This window comes from Symphalangus syndactylus, chromosome 9 (assembly GCF_028878055.3).
Source record: "Symphalangus syndactylus isolate Jambi chromosome 9, NHGRI_mSymSyn1-v2.1_pri, whole genome shotgun sequence".
Taxonomy (NCBI): domain Eukaryota; kingdom Metazoa; phylum Chordata; class Mammalia; order Primates; family Hylobatidae; genus Symphalangus; species Symphalangus syndactylus.
This window is the reverse complement of record NC_072431.2, coordinates 100157292-100180351: the sequence shown is the minus strand read 5'-3', so window position 1 is coordinate 100180351 and position 23060 is coordinate 100157292. Positions and strand designations below refer to the sequence as shown.

Here is a 23060-nt window from a genome sequence, read left to right as displayed (position 1 = left end):
AAGTAGGTAGTCTCTGATATCTTAATGATAATTTCCTTTCAAATTTCATCTATCTAGCTATCTATATGTACATACACACACACACACACACACACAGACACACACACACACATCCATCCATCCCATGGTGGAAAGATATAGATGTGTCATGACATATCATACTATCATCATTATTATAGCAATGATGTAAATACTTATTAGTAAACTACTACTAACGAATTATTACCAATACATCCTTATGCATCAATAATGTATTAAAATTTCACAAAATGGTAAAATCAATTCCATTGTGTATTAGTATATATTAAACTGTACAATGTCACAACCTGCTAGAGATAATCTAGAAATTATTACAACCTGCTAGGGATAACAACATTGAGATTAAAATATGTTTCTCTATTAACACATTTGAAAGTACTCTCAAATAGAGAATGAATCTTTTGAGAATCATAACCACTCTATGAGACTGGTATTACTATATGATCATCCATGTTTTACAGAAGAAACAGGTTTAGCCAGGTTAAGTGGCTTGCCCTAAATCCCACAGCCAGTGTTAGACAAAGCCAGGGCCTAACCCCAGCTTGAGCTCAACCACTTCATGGCATGTACTTTTAATCCTGTCATGATTGGCTCTTGTCTTTTGCTTCTCATTAAAAAACTAATACAAGTACAGGGGAGGGAGGATAAAAATTTGTTAAAGACATTACATAAACTTTTGATGTTTTCTGAACAATCACCCAACAATGTGACTCCTAAATACTACAAACTAAGATTTTGAATTTAAGATGTAAGTTTCTAATCACCACTAAGATCTTGGACAGTGTATGTAGGATGTATTAACACATATGTAGGATGTACTAAGATTCATTTTAATATTTAGATGGTCCATTTGTTTCTTTAAAAAGTAAAATAATAGGAAAATAGGCCTATTTAAAAATAGGTAATTATACATATAGTCCTATTTTGGTAGAGATGAGGTAGTGTATGAACACTAACTTGAAAAAAAAAAAGCAAAGCCATAACCATCTCTTAAATCCTATAACAAGGGGAAAAGTGGGATGGCAAAACCTTAGCAAAATGTGTAGGGCTAGTGCTGGCTGCAGGACAGCCCTGTAGAGAGGCTGTGGTCCCCGACTGAGAGGCCTAATGGGTGTCACTATGCAAATTTGCTGTCCCACACATCAAAGGTCTGATCCAGCAGAGTTTTAAAAGAGAAACCAAGAGAGGAAAGAGGAATGCAAAGGAGAGTAAGGGAACACAAAGGGAAGAGGCTTGCCCCAACTAAACTTCAAACCAGACAACAACAAACTGATTGGTCAGGCATTTTTATTGAAAGCCCAGAAGTAGCTTACCTGTTCCAGTGTGGGTTTGTGGCCAATAATTTTGTCAATGTGAAGTGCTTTAACAATACATTCAGACTAATTTTGCACCCCCAAAGCCTTTGGTCAAAATATCATTGAACTGCATCAGGAGGAATATAGTGTATTTTGAAACCTTCAAATTTGAAAAATTTTAAAGAGCTAGGGCTCTTGTCTCTTGATAAGTCGTGAAGGCATTAATACAACAGTTCTGATTGTAGAGGAAAGCATCATTTAGACCAGTGCTTCTCCAAACAAGACTCCGAAGTCTGATGGCAGCAACATCACTGGGCAGCTTGTTAGGATGCAAATTCTCCAGGCCCAACCCTGAGCTATGGAATGAGAATCATTGATGATGGGGCCCAAGAGCCTGTTTTAACAAGATTTTCCTGTAATCCTTGTGTGTGCTAAAGTTTGGAAAGCACTGATTTAGACTACTGTTTATCAAAGTGCAGATTACAACTCCATAGGGGGGTGTAAAATCAACCCAATAAGCAGTGACCAGCATTTTACAAAAGTGAAGTCAAATAGAAAGCAGAGTGCATTTCAGGTAGCATGCGTATTATCTCAAAAACCCGTTGCAGTTCTACGTATGTGTATACCTATGTGTACTCATTTGGATGAAGCAGCACTTTTAATTTTTGAAGAACTGGTAGGTATAATAAAGAAGTGATGGCCAGGCACAGTGGCTCATGCTTGTAATCCCAGCACTTTGGGAAACGAAGGCGGGTGGATCACAAGTTCTGGAGTTAGAGACCATCCTGGCCAACATGGTGAAATCCTGTCTCTACTAAAAGTACAAAAAAATGAGCCGGGCATGGTGGCATGTGCCTGTATCCCAGCTACTCTGGAGGCTGAGGCAGGAGAATTGCTTGAACCTGGGAGGCGGAGGTTGCAGTGAGCCCAGATCGCACCACTGCACTCCAGCCTGGCGACAGAGCGAGACTCCGTCTCAAAATAAATAAATAAATAAATAAATAAGCGACACATTTTCAATGAAGTCAGAACTGTTTGGTTGACAATAACACACATCGACAGCTTCATGCTGGTGACTGGAGAGAGATGAGAGGGGTGAGGAAAAAGGAAAGAGGGCCAAGGAAAGAACATAGAAGGCCAGCATTTTATCTCCAGAATCTTCGTGGGGAAAGAAACAAAAAGGCCCACCAGAGAGGAGGTGGAAGGGGCACCCACCACAAGCGAAATGTCAAGGAGAATAAGAACATGATAAGTTAATGAGTGACATTCAAGAAAGAATCGTTATAGTACAACTGGTGAGGATGTATGTATTCACTCATTCATTCATTTATTCACAAAACATTTATTGTACCATCCCAAGACCAGACACTGTGTTAAACACTGGAGGTACAGACATGAAGTTTATCATGGAGCCAATTGTGTAGTGACAAGCAAGATATCTAATAATAATAATAACATGATCAGAGCTATGAAGGAGGTATTGTACAGCACTGAGTGGGAACACTGAAGTCAATCTGTGATGCTGGGATGGGGGAGGAGGTGGCAGGAAACATCTATAAGGAGAGGGTACTTAACCAAAATGATGACCATATCTTAACATGATATTGCATATAAAGCACTGAGTACCTTTGTTTTTCCATTTATATATGTGTGCTTGTGTACATAGATACACAATGCATGTCTTTATATGTATACATATATTCTCCATTTGTTTAAAAACTTGATTCCCATACCCTAAGAGTGGTGAAAATCATTACATAAACGACTTATTGCAAATAGTGAAAAAACAACGAAGTATTTATTTCTGTAGTTTTATAAAACACCACTTGCTATTACTTTCATGTAGAGACTAGACATTTTCAAAATGGGAGTCTCAGAGCAGGCTGTTCCCTGGGTATCCAGACCCTGCTCTGCCGTGAAGAGACCACACCAACACCGAGGAAGGTACTGAGGAGAATTTTATTACATTACATTTTAGAGAAGTTATAGGATCTTAAAGATGCAGGTGCCCTAGGATTTAACACAAACAGTTCAGGTTAAGAAACTAGAGTCGGTCTGGTGCGGTAGCTCACGCCTGTAATCCCAGCACTTTGAGAGGCTGAGGCAGGTGGACCACTTGAGGGCAAGAGTTCAAGACCAGCCTGGCCAACATGGTGAAAGACCGTCTCTACTAAAAATACAAAAATTAGCCAGGCGTGGTGGCATGTGCCTGTAATCCCAGCTACTCTGGAGGATGAGGCAGGAGAATCGCTTGAGACCAAGAGGCGGAGGTTGCAGTGAGCCGAGATCGCACCACTGCACTCCAGCCTGGCTGACTGAGCGAGTCTCCGTCTCAAAAACAAAAACAAAATAAACCTAAAGTCCAAAAAAGTAAAATAATTTGCTCACTACAGATAATTTAGTTTGGTGTTGGGCCTAGATCCTAGGTTTTGTGAATCAGGTGCAGCGTTCCTGGTACCACAGTATTTGCCCTACCACGGAGGGTCAAGCTGGATTATCCCGAGTTCTTCCAACTCTGCGCTTCCTCCCAGGTTGGTGTTTCATGAGTAAGTCTAATTGAGATCAAGCTGGCTTTTGAGCTTCTGTTTTTTTTAAATCAGTGTGTAACACCAACACCCACCGAAACCAAATGGCTCTGGGCACAGGACACAGCCATTCACGCCCCCTGTCAGGAAAAGCTGCAGCTGACACAGGCTCCTACAGCTTCGGCGGGCCACGTGCGGGAGGAGGGGCCGCCTTCTGGTTGGCGCCCGGTGTCCGTTCCTCCTATCGGCGTAGGCCCCGCGAGGAAGACAAGGGCGCGCCCTGACTGGTAGGGCGGGGCCAGAGACCTGTCCATCACCGAGTCCACGGGTGGCAGCACCTACCACACCGCAGTACCTTGGCGAGGCGGAGCAGGGGCGGGCAGGTCGCGGACGGGGAAGGCGGAGCAAGGCAAACGGGAGCCAATCGGCCTGGAGACGCGAGGGGGGCGGGGGCGGGGTCACTGCGCGCGACCCAAACACACGGGCCGGGCGCACCCTGCCGCCGCGCCGCTCCGCGGTCTTCCGGCGCGAGGGCTGGGGAACCTCCTCCCCGCTTGGGCACCCCCCACCTTCGCGGCCCAGATCCTCCCGCCAGCCCGGCCCCTCCTTAGTAGGGGGAGCGAGGCGACGGTTGCCGGGAAGCGCGCGAGACCTCTCCCTCCCATTCTTCGTCCTCCCCTCGCGCGCCACCCGTTTTTCCTATTTCTCCGTTAATAACAGCTGGGTGGCTGGGGGAGGAGGGAAGGTGGCCCCGGCGGAGTCTGGGCGGGCGCCTCCCACTCAGCCGCCAGCCGCCGTGGGAGCCGGAGGATGGCGGCGGTAGCAGCGGCCGCCCGAGAGGAGGCGGTGCCGAGGTCGAGGGCGCCGAGCGCGGCGGCAGAGAGCGGTAGCGGCCCGTCGTGGCGCACCAGAACCGAAACCAGCGGCAGCCGCACGGCCACTTGAGCCGCCCCTTCCTGCTGGAGCCAGCGAGGGGTGCCTGCAGCCAGGACCCCTTCCTCTCCGCGTCTCCTCGTCTTCCGCGCCCGCGTCAGGCCGCCGGCCTCGCCCACCGCCCCAAGAAGAGCGCGCCGGGCGCGGACTGCCCCTCTGAACGCCGGGCGGCGGCCCTGGACGTGCGGGGGCCTTTCTGGGCCGGCCGCGGCGCCTCGGCCCTGCCCTCTAGCTCCCGCGCTCGCTCCCGCCCTCCCGGTTCTCGGGGCGCAGCGCGCGGGCCCGGCCCGGGGCAGGGCGGACATGGGCGCCAAGCAGAGCGGCCCGGCCGCCGCTAACGGCCGCACGCGCGCGTACTCGGGCTCGGATCTACCTTCCAGTAGCAGCGGAGGGGCCAATGGGACCGCGGGCGGCGGCGGGGGCGCTCGGGCCGCCGCCGCGGGGAGGTTCCCGGCTCAGGTGCCCAGCGCGCACCAGCCCAGCGCCTCTGGCGGCGCCACGGCGGCCTCGGCAGCCCCAGCAGCCCCGCGCAGCCGCTCCCTCGGCGGGGCCGTGGGGAGCGTGGCGTCGGGGACCCGCGCGGCGCAGTCCTCCTTCAGCATCCCGAACAGCAGCAGTGGCCCGTACGGCTCGCAAGACTCGGTGCACAGCAGCCCTGAGGACGGCGGCGGCGGCGGCGGCCGGGACCGGCCGGTGGGCGGGAGCCCCGGCGGGCCGCGCTTGGTGATCGGCTCCTTACCAGCTCACCTCTCACCGCACATGTTTGGAGGTACGGACCCCTCTCCACGCGCCCGCGCTCGGTCCTCCCGCGGCTGCACGTGGGCCGTGGCCGCCGGCTATTTTTACCCTTCTCCTTTTCCCCTTCGGCCGGGGCGCCGGGGGCTGCTTCCCGGCCCAGCCCGCGCCGGTCTCCATCCTGGGAAGAAACCTGGCACTTAACACCTGCGGTGCCGCTACCACGTAGACGCGTAGTTTTGTTTTTAAACATCGTGAGCACCCTCACCTCAGCAGCTGCCCAGTAGGGAAAGTCTGTTTTCCAGTGAGATGACTGGAGCAAATGTTTTACAACAAACCGACGAAACAGCCCTTGTGGTTGTGGTTTTTAGTACCAGGAAGTCAGGAGGAGACCCGTTGCTAAATGTAGTTCTATCTGGAGACTCGAGTGGGGAACAGTTTTTAAAGGCCAAAAGTCAAAGCGTCTCAAATGAACACTGAGTTACCATCTTTAGACCGACTTTTAATATAAAGCTATAATCCTGAAATCTGTGTCAGTAGTCCCACTTACTATGTCACTTTAATTGGATGAATGCGTTAATGAAAAGTTTGTTTTTAAACCTCACTAAACTGCTACTTAAGATCACAGTTAATGCGAGTCCTGCTTAATTTGGAAAGCATTTAAAAAATGGAAAAGTTTCTTAAGGAAGTAAAAATTTTGCACATCTGCCTACAAGGTACAGTAATTGGTTAGGTTCTTTTGAAGAGTAGTGTTGATTAGAGTTAAGGAAAGGTCAGTTGTGAAAAATGGACATTTTTAATAGCAAAGTGATGTGCTTTACTATAGAAACAGGAGGAAGTGTGCGTTGTCTTGGGGAAAATGAATTCTACTTCTTCAGTTATGTTTTATGCTGATCTACTTTATTGCAAAACGCTAATAGTAAATGAATCAAGACCACCTCCCCTCCCCTCCCCGCTTTATGAAAATAAATAGAAGTATAGAAGATATGCATTCCCATTTCATCGCATTATGTATCTGGTATTAGAAAAATTAGCAACTGAGCACAGATGAGCAGCGAAAACACCATCCGCTACATTTTTGTGCCTCTTTTACGTATGTATTTGTAAACGTAGGAACTTTGGAGGCTTAGTAAAGTGGAATACGTAGTAATTTATCTGTTGTGATGTTCTGTACTGTCAGCACACACGCCAGCATAAATTAAAAATAGGAATGTCATGTTTCGTTTTCCCCATCTTTTTAGTAACGCTTTGTACATTCAATATGGAACGACGCTTGACTTTTAATTAGCTACCTTGTTTTAAAGTAATGTTTGCTTCTTAAAAATATTCATCCCTCTTAAAATTGGGCCATTTAAAAAAGTCATTTGCTTTTGAGTAAAAGAACTCTACTGGTGTCCTTAAAGTGATTTGATCACAACTAACCTAACAGTTGAAGTTGCTGTAGTCCACACTGAAGAATATAAAAGGCAATTTCTGAGAATTGGTGATTAGTGCGAGAATGAAGGGCAAACTGGTTTTTAATATTTATCTTTTTAAAGTGAAAATTTGCATTTAGCAGTTATCAGAAGATGAATAAAGTTTGCTAAAGAAGGGTGAATAGGAAAAGCCTTGTCAAGTTAATAGTTGATATTTAATATGCTGATTTTTAAAAATTCATTTTCTAAGAGCTGATAATTCCCTTTGAGAAACATTATACTTCTATGGGTTTATTTTGTTAAGTAAATGCATTCCATCCAGAGCAAGGGACAGTTGAGCCCCATGCTATTCCCTGGTAAGTAAAAATACCTAGTTGCTTAAAGTTGGAGATAAAGCATTTATCTTTTTTCTTATCTGAGTTCTAGATTTGTGCACTCACTATAGTTCTCTTAGTGCTGTTGGGGTTGGGTGACTGGGGCCTAGTAGTACAGTGACACTTTCTGAGGAACTTATACCAGCCTTACTCAATCGGCTTTCTGGAGAGAATTGTGCCGTAGTGTGCGATGAATTTTAACTTTTAGCTCCAGTGCATTTAGGAGGGTTTTAGTTATGTATCATTCTTGGAACAATTGAGAAAAGTTACTGAAATAATTTCCTGTGTTTGGTGATTCAGATGAGGAACCTCAGTTGAGAATTGCTGGAAAGGGATCAGAGAAATTACCTGTTCTTATTATATGACAGGATCAGATGAAAGTGCCACATCCTAAAATCTCTGTTGAGACAGGGAGATGGAATACACTTATGTAAAAACCCATCTTAGTGGCATTGCCTTACTGAGATTTTTACCTGTATTTTAGTGGATGGGTTATTAGGAAGACGATAGAAGCATGTTTCTCATCATCTTGAGATTTAGGGAGCTAGATGAAGAATCTTATAATTAAAAAATTAGACTTGACTGTACTTCGCATTTACTTAACTTTTTAGTGTCGATTATAACATTATTGTGTTTATTCAGTTACACATTGTATAAATGGTTATATACAAATAACTCCATCTGAAAATTGATAAAAGGATTATTTCAGAATTAGTGGAAAGTTCATATTGTTTTTTGTGAAACTATTGTTTTAATTGTTGTTTATATTATTAACGTCTCTTAATAAGAAAATGTGGTACTAATAAGATTCAAAATTATTCTCTTGTGAGCTGTCATGTAATTTATAGAAAATGAGAAACAGTCCCCCTCCTTTTATTTTTAACACTTGAGAGTCTAGCAAGTGGAATTGTTAGCAGTTCCTTCATAATGAATTGCCATATTGAACTAGGAAGTTTTCTGTGTTGGTTTTATATTTTGCTGTCTTTTGGACATCTATTTTGGCTATATACACTCTTATTCTCGCTAGAGAACTGGAAGAAAAATGCCTAATCCAGATATTTCAGTTTGTAGAAATTTCCTAGAATTGAGTTGCCAGACATCAGAATGTGATTATATTTATATAGGAGTTTTTAGGTGAAGTAAATCTTGTCGTTGTTACTCTTTTCAGACTGGGGAGTGTTAAAGTGAACAGGCACTTTCTTGACTACTGCTAGTGTTGTCCATCACCTTTGTTTTAAAACAGGTCTTAAGCGTATTTCCGAATATTTAAAAATCTTGATGGTATCTTATAGAGGGTTTGGCTTTAATTTATGTCTACGTTTTTTTTCCACTATCAAGTAGCTATTGTTCATAAGAGCATAATATGAGTGGTAAAATAGCCTTTAATGATGCAGCAAGGATGGGGTAGATGAATTGGGCTATAGAAATATACCAACACATGGAGATTATTTCCAGAGAAATCGTGTGGACTTCTATAATGTATCCTTCAGTCCGGAAGTGAAAATGTAAAATGACTTAATCTAAGACAACCAGTGGTGCTGGGTTGCTTTTGGCCTCCTGGTTTTCTTGAGCTTTTTTGGGTGTGGCTTGCTCATGAGTATTTCAGTAGTCTGATTGTAATTCAGGTGCCTTGTTACTTGTGAAACATGTTTTCTTATATTGAAGGAGTGTGGGTTATCTCTTAAAACTGAATATGTTGAATAAGACCTGTATTTCTAGGAAGATTTCTCTTAATTTTTAAGGCAGATGTGAAGTTTTATGGTGTTGTCTTCATCAATTAACCATTATGGAATCGGTCTCAGTTATCACTTCTTACCAATATCAAGTGCCAAAATGTTTGAATTTGGGATATTGTAATTAATCTATTTCCTATTCCTGAATGTTATTTTGTACCATTGAAGGCTTTTATGGGGAGTGGCAGAAGAGGAATGTTTGCCTCTTTCTAAGAAAAATGAGCCTTCTAACCACAACCCCTGCCACTCCTGAAGTAATAAGAATTTTGGTTATTGTTTCTCACTTGTAATTTCATACCTTCGTGTTGTAAGTTTTGCTGTGTGTAAGTGTGGCCTGTGTCATGGAAGTTTCTGCTTTGGGAATTTTTTGGAACTATTCTTGACTGCAAGGTGGGGAGGATTGGTGAGTTGCACAGGGCATCACCTGATCTGAGAGCAGCGTGACCTAAGAACCTGGTATTTTGATGCTTTGCTGGCTGGTGCAGTGCCCGAGGGAGTAAGAGCCCTGTTGTTGTAAGGTGGTGTCTTACTCCCTCAGGCACATCTCCAGCAAGTCTCTTCTCTCCTCCAATTTGATTGCTTTGCCTGGTGACCAGTAAGTAAGTTCTTCTGATTGCCAAATATCATTAATTAGATATCAACTTTTAAACTATTTATTATTATTTGGGTTTGTAAGGAGAATTGCCCTAATATTAAACTTATTACATGTAGTAAGTATTATGTACAATTGGATATATTGGCAAATGTGTTAAAAGAGAGTGTAGGAACTGCTTTATTTAGCAAATTACTTCCTAAGTTTTACCTTATGTAAATATTCTTAAGAACTGTTACTTGAAATGTTAGTCTGTGTTTTAATTTTGCATGTACATGACATTTATTTGTTAAGAAATTGGAGCAAACGTAGGCCTTTTTGTGAACAAGGGGTTCAGAAATACCTTAGGTTCTGATTTTATTCGTTTTCTAAGCTGCTTATTCACAAATGACTACAAATTTAGTGGTTCTAAGCAACACATTTATTGCCTCGCAATTTCTGTGGGCCAAGAGGCTGGGTACAACTTAGCTGTGTCCTCTGTAAGACTGCAGTCAAAGTGTAGGCCAGGGCTGGGTTGTTATCTAGAGACTCAACTGGGTAGAGGTCTGCCCCCAGACTTCCTTGGGTTGTTGGCTGGATTTATTTCCTTGTGTCTGTTAGGTTCAGAGCAGCTTGCTTCTTCAAAGTCAGCAAAGGAAGAGAGTCTATCAGACGTGAACTAGTGCTATGTTCTTACATAATCGTGTACATGTAATCACTTACAACCCATTGCCTTTGCTGTATTTAATTTATCAGAAGCAAGTCATAGGTCCAGTTCACGTCCAGGGGAAGGGAATTATACAAAGGTTAAAATACCAGGAAGTATAGGAATCAAGAATAGTCACATCAGTTCTGTCCGCCACATGGATTATAGATAGACTGACAGCTGAACATGTAACTTTTTTTTTAAACTCATTTTAATTTACTTTAAAAAAGTTGTACTAATGCATATGATAAGTATAGTATTAATAAACATGAACTTAGCCCTTTTTAGGGGCTGGACATTGTAGATACTGTGGGTACAAATGTGGAGCTTCTTTATGCACTGCTCAACTCTCCATTGAATTTGAGAGATGGATATATGTGATCATTACACAGTGCAACAAATTCTGTAATAGAACTGTTAACAAAATGCTTAGTGAAGTATCTTTGTCTAGGCTGGTCAAAAAATGCTCCACAGAGGAGGGTACGTTTGAACTGTAGTTTGAAGGATTTAGAAGTTTTACTGAGAGAGGGCACTATAGACTAAAGAAAAATCCACAAAAGTGTGGGTTTTGATAGGGCATACTGAAAAGTTAAATATGTCTGGATTGTAGGGTGCGTAGAGGAATGATGAGAACCTGAAGCTAGAAAAATAGAAAGTGGAGCCAGTTGAAGGATTTTATAGTGCTGTAGGTTTGTTGTATCTAATGAAGTTTGAAAGCAGGGGGAGTATCATGATTAGGCCATTGGGCACAATTAACACTCATAGTTTACATGGATGGCGACCTTCTCTAGTGGTGCAGACTCCAGGCTGTATGCAGCAACCCTGATCAGGATTCAGTTCTTAAGGAGGAGAGTGTGATAGCAGGAGAATAAGTTAGGATTCTTTTAAAATGTAACTGATAGAAGATGCCTACGTTGAAAACATGGCATTGATGAGGGAGAAGAAAAGTTAGATTTGATTGAGGTTTCTAAGGTAGAACTGATAGAATTGAGAACCTGGGTACATAATGATGTCTTTAACCAGTACTAAAGATGAAAAGAACAAGTTTTAGGAAATGATAATGGGTTCCTTTTAGGCCTGTTAAATTTGAGTGGCTATAGGATTTCCATCTGGATAGAAGTATCCTTTAAGTGGTTGGAAACATGAGTCTCTAATTCAGGATATTACAAAAAACTGAGAAATCAATTTGCAGGTTATAAATGAATCCAGAATGGATAAGATTACTAAGGGATGAATATAGATTGACGAAGGACAAGGATGGAATCCAGAGGAGCAAGTATTTTAAGAGACAGGCAGAGGAAGAGGCCAGCAGTTAGAGTTCAACCACAGGGAAAGGAAGTTTTTTAAAACCTTTTTTTTTTAATTATAAAAATAATACTTGTTCACTAGAGAAAAACTAACATACAGAAAAGCATGTATGAAAATCGCAAATTGCTTGTAATTTTACCACCAGAAATAACCAGAAAAAAGTGTTAATGTCTTTTATATATGTATTTGTTTTAGACACAAAATTTGGAACATTCATTTTTATATTGTTTTGATTTTAACCTTTCTAATGTTCTAATACAAAGTTTTAAAGCTACACATTTTCCTCCAAGAATTCCTTTACCTGAATCCCACTGATTTTGAAGTGTTCTTGTTAACATTCAGTGAAAAATGTATTTTAATTTCCCATATGATTTCTTCTTGATCCATGGGTTACATATTCTTTGATAAGGTGTTCTTTCCATTTCCACCAGTTTCTAACATCACATTAAAATTTTTTATAACATGATTTTTAATTATTACCCAGTATTCCAAAAATCACTCAAATATTTATTGAGGACCCACTCTTCCGGACACTATTCTGGGGATACAGCAGTGAAGAAATAAGATAAAAATCCCTGCTTTTAGGGGCCTTATTATTCTATTTGGGAGAGATAGTAAACAAACAAGTAAAATACATAGTGTGTTAGGGCATTGAGTGTAATGGAAAAAAATGGAGTGCAGACACTGATAGAGATTATGGGGTGGATGCCTATCTATAGTTGCTATTTTAAATCGGGTTTTAAGGATGACCTCACTGACAAGGTGACAATTCAAGCAGAAAGTGAAGGAGCAAGCCATGAGGATGAGGAGGATCTCTGGGGGAAAAACATATTCAGGCACAGGGAGCAGTAACTGTAAAGGCCCTGAGGCATGAGTGTACCTGATACGTAGGTTTACTATAGCTGGAGTGCAGAGGGCCGTAGAAGATGAGAACATAATGGGGTGGCATGAGGTTGGGACAGAATCATAAACTGCCTCATAACCACTGACCTGTGGTTTCTGGCTTTTGTTTTAAAGAGGGATGGGGAGACACTGGAGTATTTTTGTGCAGAGGATTGACATAATCTGACTTGGGTTTTAAAGGATTACTCTGGCTATTGTGTGAGGTGGCAACAGTCAGCAAGGAGGCAAAAATCCAGATGAAAGATAACAGTGGCTTGGACTAGGGTGGCAGTGCTGGAGGTGCTAAGCGGTGGCTAGATTCTGGATATCCCGTGTTTTGAAGATAGAGCCACCTGGATTAGATGTGGAGGTATGAGAGACAATGAAGAGTCTAGGATTTATCTGGTTGTTCCTTATGGTTGAGCATTTAGTTTGGTATAGTTATAATAAAATACTGTTGCCATGAACACCTTGGTAAGCAAATTTTTACAGTTTTTTTTTTTTTTTTTGGGGGGGGGTTGGAGTCTCTGTCGCCCAGGCTAGAGTGCAGTAGTGTGATCTTGGCTCACTGCAACCTCTGCCTCCCAGGTTCAAGCGATTCTTGTGCCCTAGCCTCCCAAGTAGCTGTGATTACAGGTGTGCACCACCATGTCTGGCTAATTTTTTTATTTTTAGTAGAGACTGGGTTTCGCCATGTTAGCCAGGCTAGTCTTGAACTCTTGGCCTCAAGTGATTCGCCCACCTCAGCCTCCCAAAGTGCTGGGATTACAGGCGTGAGTGCCTGGCCAGTTCTTAGAAATTTATCAGCGACATGGGATTGCCAGAAACAAAGATACGCTTTTGTTCAAGGCATTTGATCTTTATTGCCAAATTGCTCATTAGAAATGGAAACAGCTTCTAGCAAGGTATAATCTTTAGGACTATGTAAAATTTTTTAACTCATAAAAACTTGTGAGGTTTTTGATATTTATAAGTGCAGATTGGTAGATATATTTCGAGTAATGTCACCTATCAGAGTCATTATTTCATTCAGGGCTCTTTTTTTTAGTGACAAAAATATTTAGTGTGTCAGAAAATTATAGATGTATTCAGTCATTTGGATTTCATAAGTTCTGATCATGTGGAATATCCTAATTTTTGCTTGAATTGTGATTAGTCTGTAATAGTTCTTTAATTTACCTATTTATATGTGAGCTGAGGAAAAAAAAGAAGCCATATATACATAATGGGTTATTTATTTTTATTTTTATTGTCTTTTTTTTTCTTTCCTTTTTGTGGAGAATGGGGTCTCGCTATATTGCCCAGGCAGGATTATGTGTAGTATGTTTCAGAGAGCCAGTGCTCAGTTTGAACAATACCTTTTGCTATTTTTGTTGGTTTTTAATTTTTTCTACTGTTACCTCTATTCTGTTCTTTCTCATTTTGTAATTTTGTTCTTTCTCTTAGCTTCTTTTATTTTTTTATTTATTGTTTTTTAATGATAAAAGCGTTTAAGGCTGTGTTTACTTCTTGTTACATATAGTCACTTCCCATAGCTTTGGATACTTACCATTTTCATTATCATTGAGTACACATTTTTATTTCTTTTAAAAGTTAGTTCTATTGAGAAATAATCATGTTAACTGCATTTCAATATTTTCTTTTACTTGGAAGTTATTTTAAAGTGTGACTTTATTGTGGTGGTCCTTACTACTACCCTTTCGTTACTTCTAGTGTTAATTTAGAAATATTGCACCGTGGCTGGGCACTGTGGCTCACGCCTGTAATCCCAGCACTTTGGGAGGCCGAGGTGGGTGGATCATCTGAGGTCAGGAGTTCGAGACCAGCCTGGACCACATGGTGAAACCCCCATCTCTACTAAAAATACAAAAATCAGCCAGGCATGGTGGCAGGTGCCTGTAATCCCAGCTTACTAGGGGGTGCTGAGGCAGGAGAGTTGCTTGAACCTGGGAGGCAGAGGTTGCAGTGAGCTGAGATCGTACCACTGTACTACAGCCTGGGTGACAGAGCAAGACTCCATCTCAAAAAAAAAAAAAAAAAAAAAAAAGTATTGCACCATGGTCAGAGAATGTTGAGTCTTTCAGTTGTAAAGGATAGAAGCATAACTCAAAATAGCATGAAGTGGAAAAACTGTATATTGTTTCAAATTACTGGAAAGGATCCTAGGGTAACTTAGAGAATTGAAGGAACAAATGCAGGACCCAAGGCCCCTGAAGCTGAAATTTAGAGAGAGAGGGAAGGGGAGAGAGAGAGAGTGAGTGTGTGTGTGTGTGTGTGTCTGTGTCTGTGTGTCTGGGATTGCAGGTGTCAGCCACTGCCCCCAGGCATTATGGGCCTTCTTTAAGCTAGGGCCTTGAGACTCTCTGTACTTCCAACTACATGTGATCTTTCAGGCCTGAAGGGAGTACCTTTCTCTACTTCCAGCACAAAGGACTCAGATTAGCTCAGTTTGAGTTCTGCGTCTGTCCATAAATTACAAAAGCAGAGGTGAATGCACTTTATGTCCAGGCTGTATTCTGTTGTTGTGGGGAAGAGTTTAAGTCTTCAAGTCATGTTTCTTGGGCTGACCTTAAGCAAGTTGCTTAGTTCCTCTGTACCTCCGTTTTCGCATCTCTAGAATCAGGCCAGGTGCAGTGGCTTGCACCTGTAACCCCGGAACTCTGGGAGGCTGAGCGGGGGCGATCTCTTGAGCTCAGGAGTTGGAGCCAGCCTGGGCAACATGGTGAAACCCCGGTTCTACCAAAAATACAAAAATTAGCCTGGTGTGGTGGTGCATGCCTGTAGTCCCAGCTACTCCAGAGGCTGAAGCAGGAGGATCGCTTGAACCCAGGAGGCTGAGGTTGCAGTGAGCCAGGATTGCATCACTGCATTCCAGCGTGGGCGATGGAATGAGACTCTGTCTCAAAACAAGACAAAAACCTGCTTTTGTAGTATTGTGAGGGTTAAAGTAGTCCACATACTTCATACCTTTATACTTTTAACTATTGAACGAACCTCTTCAATGAATGAAAAAATTAAAGCATCCAAGATTTATGCCCCACTTCCAGTCTCACCCTCCTCAGAATGACCATGTGCTTTACTCTGATACCATATTCCTTTCTCTTCCCAACTGCTCAGACTTTGCAAAAACAATCCAGTTTTCATTATTTTTATAATGTGTGTTCCTTATATTTACAGAATTCTCCCCTGAACATTTGAATTTTTTTCAGCACATTTACTATGCCAAACACGTGGTAAAAACTTTGTAAATATTGAATGTTTCCCAAAATGTATTTGATAACTACATTATTATGTTTTAAGGTAAGATTATTATCAGAATTATTGCTGTGTTTAAATTATCTATAAAAATATATTGCTCTAGAAAGAAGTGGTAGGCTGTGTTTTTATTTGTATAATGTAAATATAGGTAAATTAATTTTTGAACCAAATAGGTATAATGTAGATTATACAAATGGAGGCAGTTATAAAATTGCCTTAGAAGTAAAATTACACTGTGCTTATAGCTCTTTTATAATCATTTGAATGTGTTACAAAGTGTTATCAATGTGAGTGTGTTTTGTGGGTGGTTGGAGATGGTTGGAAGGATGGTTGATAAGGTAGGTCAGTATTTTCATTAAGTGTGTGCTGCTGCTTCAGGGCAGAGGCTGAAAAACTTAGATTTTTTTAGTTACATGATTTACTGCATCTCAGGCAACCTCGATGACACGGCATTTACTAAAGCAATTCACTGCTTTGCTGGTGCTTCAGCACCCTTCAGTCTGAGAGCCCTGAAGTCTTGATTTGTAATTCTCCAGATTTCCTGTCCATCATAGCACTTCTTCAAAAACAGCTTATCTGGTCACCTTGAAATGTCAGTTCCCTAATAATTTCTTTTGTCCACTCTTCCTACCACCTTACCATACACAGAGTTCTTTGGAGGATTGCCATTAGTTTCTTTAAAACAAAATAACTAAAATTAAGAATATTTAATATTGGCCACTTTAAGTGTCTTTATAAATATTGAACTGATACAGTTACTTTCATATAGTAATTTATGTGTTAGGAAAGTTACTTCATAAGCACTATCTCTTTTGAGCCTATGTCATAAGAAGTCGGTGGTAGAGTAGATAATTTCCTTAGCTATTATCTGGAGATGAGACTCAGAAGTTAAATCAACCACTTGTAGTATTTTAAGTGTGAGTTATTCTGTATTTTAGTTGTGAAATGTACAGAATCTAATTAAGTTTTAATAATTCAGAGTGCTTTTCACACTTGGCTGCTTTTCTTTTCCTGTACAATTTTGTGTTTTCTCTTTTGTCTTTTAAAAATTTGTTAGTTTAAAAATTGTTTCGTTTTACAACCCTTCCTCATTTGTATAAATCTCCTCTCAGATTATTCATATAATGAGTATTGCCCGAATTTCATTTTCTTGTTAAAGCCTCTTTTGAGACCCTCTGACCTACCCTGTTCTGAATTGATTATCCTATGAGATCCCTCTTTGTTCATCATCATCTTGGAAATTGCATTTGCCTGCCTCTCTCTTATGTTCAGTTTCCTGGTTCCTTGAATTTATGGGTCTTCTTTCTTGATGTTCTCCATTGTTTTTAGTTGATATAATCTCGTAGTTCCTACTGAGAAAGAATATGTGTAAGGTAAAAATTTTTTGAGGCTTCCATTCCTGAAAATATTTTATTTCTGCCCTCATTTTTGATTAGTACTTTGACTTGATATAGAATTCTAGGTTGAAGTTATTTTCCCTGAGAATTTAAAATGTGTTGCCTTGTTGCCTTCTGGCTTCTAGTGTTGCTGTTGAGCACATAGATGTCATTATGGTTTTTGACCCTTTGTATGAAAATTTCATTATTACATGCCTTGGGAGGGAACTGTTTTCATTCATTGTGCAACATATTTGGTAAGCTCTTTGAGTCCACTGCTGTGATTTTTTTTTTTTTTTTTTGCTATTTTTTTCTTTGATGATTTAGATGTCGTACATCTAGAGTAATCCTTTGCTTTTTCTTTTTTCTTTTTTTTTTTATGTCTTTGCTTTTTGTTCTTTTTTTCTTTTGAGGGATTTATTTATTTATTTAAAGACAAGGTCTTGAGGCTCTGTCACCTAGGTTGGAGTGTAGTCATGTGATCCTAGCTCACTGCAGCCTTGAACTCCTGGGCTCAAGTGATCCTCCTGCCTCAGCCTCTTGAGTAGTTGGGACTACAGGTGCATGCCACCATGCGCAGATAGGGACTTTTAAAAATGTGATCTCGTAACTCTTTTGTCATTTTTTGTTTCTGTAATTTTAATTTTTAACTTAATTTTTAATGTTTTTAAAATTTCTGAGGTCTTTAAAAAGTGTTTTTTCATATATTCCATTTTTGTTTTGTGGGTACAATATCTTTTTCTAAGAATATTACTGATATATATTTACATGTGCATCTGTTTGTGTATATGTGTATTTACGTATGTGTATGTATGTATATGTATGTGTATGCTTTGTTCCCTTTCCTCATTACTCAGTTTCTTCCCACTTGCTTTTTCTGTTTGTTTGGCTTCATTCTTTTGTTAGATATTTTCTTTAAATGTTTGGTGATCTTTGGCTAACTCCTGATACTTTTAAAGTGGGGGGCACTAGAAAGCAAATTGGAAGCTCTCTGTGCATGTAGTGTCCTCTATCTGGGCCATTTTCTTAGGAATATTACTGTCTTTTTTCTTGGGCTAGTCATATTTTCCAGAAATGACTTTTCTTGCCTGGAAGACACAATCGTTTATGCTAGTGATCTAGGAGCAGAGTGAGAAGAAGATTGAGAGTCTTAATACTCAAAATGATACTTTCATTTAATCTCCATATTTAGTATCAATACAGGACCTCTGCCTTCAGCTGTTCCTGTTGTCTGCAAGTGTAGAAACTTTTCCCTCTCCAAATAACAAACTTCTAGTATAGTGCCAGGGTTGGGGTTGCTTAGCTGCTGCAAGTGAGGGAGGACAACTGGGAGATCTCACAGCTCCTTACACAGACTGGCGATGAATCTTTCTCTTTTAGGCCTGCCTTCACCCCTGCTTCCAGAGATATCTTGTGCTTGCCAATTCTTGTGCCTGCTGTAAATCAGTTTGCTTCTCTGCTTTCCTAGTTCTGCAGTGAAAATTATTATTCATTAATTTTCTTTCCAGAGTCTAAAGGTACTGCTTTTTATTTCATCTTCTTGATTTTTTATAGGTGTATTCCCTTTAAAAATTACATTTTTATCATTTTAGTAGGATGTTTGGACTGAGCAGAAACTAATGAATGTGTACAACTAGTTATCTTTACTTAGAAGTTTTCTTTTTTTAATTGCAGAAGAAATAAGAATTCACTCCTGTAAAAATTTAGATGCTGCCCCTGGGTGTGGTGGCTCACGCCTGTAATCCCAGCACTTTGGGAGTCCGAGGCGGGTGGATCACCTGAGGTCAGGAGTTTGAGACCAGCCAGACTAACATGGTGAAACCTTGTCTCTACAAAAATTAGCCGAGCGTAGTGACGCATGCCTGTAATCCCAGCGACTCGGGAGGCTGAAGCAGGAGAATTGCTTGAACCCGGGAGGCGGAGGTTGCAGTGAGCTGAAATCGCGCCATGGCACTCCAGCCTGGGCAACAAGAGCGGAACTATGTCAAAAAAAAAAAAAAAAAAAATCAGATGATGCAAAAAAAGTGAAAGTCACTTTCAGTCCTCTAGTATGAATGTGTTCAATTAGTGCTCTTTAACTGGAAGTTCTCTTTTTTTAATTGCAAAAGAAATAGGAATCAACCCCCAAAAAATCAGATAAGATAAAATGATAGTCACTTCCAGTCTTCGTTTGCTGATCCCATTGTCTTGCCCGATGTAACTGTTATTTTTTTATATGTATACTTCCATTTTAACTCATTTACATAATTTTAAGTACATAGAAAAAAGTAGTTTCATTTTGTATGTGATTTTGTGATGGAGGCTGTTATTGGCAAGAATGTGGTCATACTGTGTTCTTCTGAAACCTGCTTTTTTTTTTTTTTTTTTGAGACAGAGTCTCGCCCTGTCGCCCAGGCTGGAGTGCAGTGGCATGATCTCTGCTCACTGCAAGCTCTGCCTCCCAAGTTCATGCCATTCTCCTGCCTCAGCCTCCCAAGTAGCTGGGACTACAGGCGCTCGCCACCACGCCTGGCTAATTTTTTTTTTTTGTATTTTTAGTAGAGACGGGGTTTCACTGTGTTAGCCAGGATGGTCTTGATCTCCTGACCTTGTGATCCGCCCGCCTCGGCCTCCCAAAGTGCAGGGATTACAGACGTGAGCCATCCCGGCTGTAAAACCTGCTTTTTCTCCATAACTTGTATTTAGAGGAGTTTTTCATGGGAGAACATATGAATACAACTTTTTTTGAGATGGAGTCTTGCTCTCTCGCCAGGCTGGAGTGCAGTGGCACAGTCTTGGCTCACTTCAACCTCTGTCTCCTGGGTTCAAGCAATTCTTTTGCCTCAGCCTCCTGAGTAGCTGGGATACCAGGCACATGCCACCACGCCTGGCTAATTTTTGTATTTTTAGTAGAGACAGGGTTTCACCATGTTGGCCAGGATGGTCTCGGTCTCTTGACCTCGTGATCCACCCACCTCGGCCTCCCAAAGTGCTGGGATTATAGGCGTGAGCCACCATGCCCGGCACAACTTTTCTTTTTAAGTGCTGTGTACTTGCTGTTCAGTAGTACATATGCACCATGGTTTACTTAACCGTTCTTCTATTAGTAAATATTTAGAATGTTTATAAATTTTTACTTTTCCAGTGTTATTGTAAACATCTTTATGAATAAGTCTTTGTACATATGTATGATTTTTTTCTTCTAGGATGGTTACTATTCTGATACCAACAAGTATATTGCTGTATAATTCTGGCACTAATTACCTGAAGTTAGTGTCAATTGCCACAGATGCCTTTGGGAAGGACACTATCCCAATAAGACTGCTTTCACTTCAAGTGCCAGCCACACCTCAGAGGTCTCCAGGGCACCTGCATTTCTGCCCACCAGACTACAAAATTTGGGGAATTCTATGATGCCTCAGGTTTGATAGTTGACTAGTACAACTCACAGAACTTAGGAAAACATGATACTTACAATTCTTGTTATTTAGTTTTATTATAAAAGATATAGATCAGGATCAGCCAAGTAAGAGACACACAGTACCAAGTACAGGAGGATCCTGAATGCAGAGCTTTCCTTTGCTCTCCTTGTGGAATAAAGCTGTGGATCCCTCCTGGCACATCTGTGTGTTCACGAACCAGGAAACCTCTCCAAGCCTAGGTGTCCAGACTTATTTGGATTTTATTATGAAGGCATGATTGACTGAAAATTGGTGAATTGATGGAACTCAATCTCTAGCCTACTTCTCCCCACGGATAGGGCTGACTCACAGTCCCTGCCCTCTAATCACATGGTTGGTCTTTCTGGTGACTAGCTCCCATTCTGAATTGTCTGTTTAAAGTCAGGTGTGGTCCAAGGATTTCATGAGTAACAAAGACACTCCATCACTTGGAAAATTTCAAGAATTTTTGAAGTTCCGTGCCAGGAACCAGACAAATTCTTTATTATACAGCAGATAACTAGAAGTAGAATTTTCTGATTGAGTGGTAGGCACACTTCAATTTTTAATAAATATTAAAAACTCCCCTTTACAAATGCATACTAATTTATTCTGTACCAGCAGTATAATTTCCTGTAACTTTTCTGTTATTAGATGGTATTCTATTCTTTTCCTCTATTTTGCTTGATGAAAAATTTGATTTATTAGATATATTTCCCAGTTGCTAGTGAAAATGAGCATTTTCCCATGTGTTTATTGTTAACTACATGTTTCTTTTTTCAATTGCTGATTCATTGGGTTTGCCCATTTCTCTATTGGGTTATTCATCTATTTATATTGATTTGTAGTTTGTTATATATGTATTAGCCCCTTTATTGTTGCTATGAAGAAATACCTGAGGCTGGGTGATTTATGAAGAAAAGAGCTTTGTTTGGCCTATGGTTCTGCAGGCTGTGCAAGAAGCATGACACTAGCATCTGCTTCTGGAGAGGGCATCAGGCTTCTTTCATTCATGGTGGAAGGTGAAGAGGAGCTGGCATGTGCCGATCAGATGGTGAGAGAGGGAGCAAGAGAGAAAGAAGGAGTGCTAGACTCTTTTCAACAATTAGTTCTTGCAGGAACTAAGAGTAAGAACTCACTCCTGAGAGAATGGCACGAAGCCATTCATGAGGGATCTGTCCCCACACCCAGACACCTCCCATTAGGCCCCACCTCCAACATTGGGGAATAGGTTTCAACATGAGACTGGGGGTGGGCCAAGGGGCACCAGAAAAACCGTATCCACACCATAGCATTATATTATACATATTAGTCTTTTGTGTTTATATGTTTTAAATATTTCCTCCCGTGCCATTTGTTTCTAAAATTAAGTTTTTACAAATTAGATTTTTATTGTGTTAATTCTAATAGTAGAAGGCTATGAATTTAAATTAAAATGGTATTTATAAGTTTGTTGCTTCCTGTGAACGAAGAAAGGGCCTTTATTGCCAAGGTATTTTGTGATTTTAGCTAGCTTAGATATGTTGGATTGAATTCCATAGAAATTTAAATTACATAGGTTCCTGTCTGCCTCCTTACTTTTTGGAACATTTGAACTCCTTAAGAGTTGGAAGGAAGAAGAGAAATAATATTTATTGTGGCAGTATGATGGGAGAAGTCTAAAGGTTGTAACTAACTTTAAAATTTCTGTGGATGTTATTCATCCAGATCGTCCCTCTTTGTTTTATTAAAGGTGATTTAGAATTGGCCATACTCCAAGTGACATAATTCTATAAATATCAAATTCTCTATTATAATTTGTTGTATATAATATTTGCATACCTTTTACTTTTAGAAGTTTTTCAAATTGCTATGTGATGTATTCTGTGCTTTGTTCTGTATGGAATATGGAAGTATGTAATAGAAGACTTAATTCTTACATTCAAAATTTTATTACCAATTTCTAAGAGATTTTCTAGAGATTAAAATGCTGGTTTTTTGTCATAAAACTTTCAGAAATACTTATTAGAAATAGCTTCAGTAAATATTAATGAAGCTTTGTTTCTAGAACTCTTCATTGTATATGGTACTTGAATGTATTTTAATATGCCAGCATGAATGTTATTTTGCACATATTGATCTTGTATAATAATATTACTTGTTCACATCTGTAGATACTTTATAGCTTACAAAAGCATATTGATACCCTCTGATTAAATTCTTCAGGTAACACTTTGCAAAAGGCAGAGAACATAATTTCCCCACTTTATAAATGAGAAAACTGAGTCTCTGAGATATATAGAAATTTGACTTTTAAGTAGTATAACTCACAATAACTCTGAATCCGTCCAGTGCTTTTTTTCATTTCACCATGAGTGTAGTTTCCGACTGATGCTGTAACAAATTACTGTAAACATGGTGGTTTAAAACCACACAAACTTGTTACCTTTCAGTTCTTGAGGTCAGAAGTCTGAAATCAGTCTCACAGGACAAAAATCAAGGTGTTGGTAGG

The 23060-nt window shown here is 40.6% G+C and overlaps 1 protein-coding gene across 1 annotated transcript in view; it reads left to right on the top strand.

The window, feature by feature from the left end:
* The first annotated feature begins 4333 nt into the window (after positions 1–4333).
* Positions 4334–23060, top strand: part of LOC129490086 (E3 ubiquitin-protein ligase ZNRF2) — a 100904-nt gene continuing 82177 nt past the window's right edge. The window contains exon 1 of the mRNA XM_055293531.2: positions 4334–5561. Within this exon, the coding sequence (XP_055149506.1) occupies positions 5096–5561 (466 nt within the window). The 5' untranslated portion in view covers positions 4334–5095. The remainder of the gene's footprint in view (positions 5562–23060) is intronic.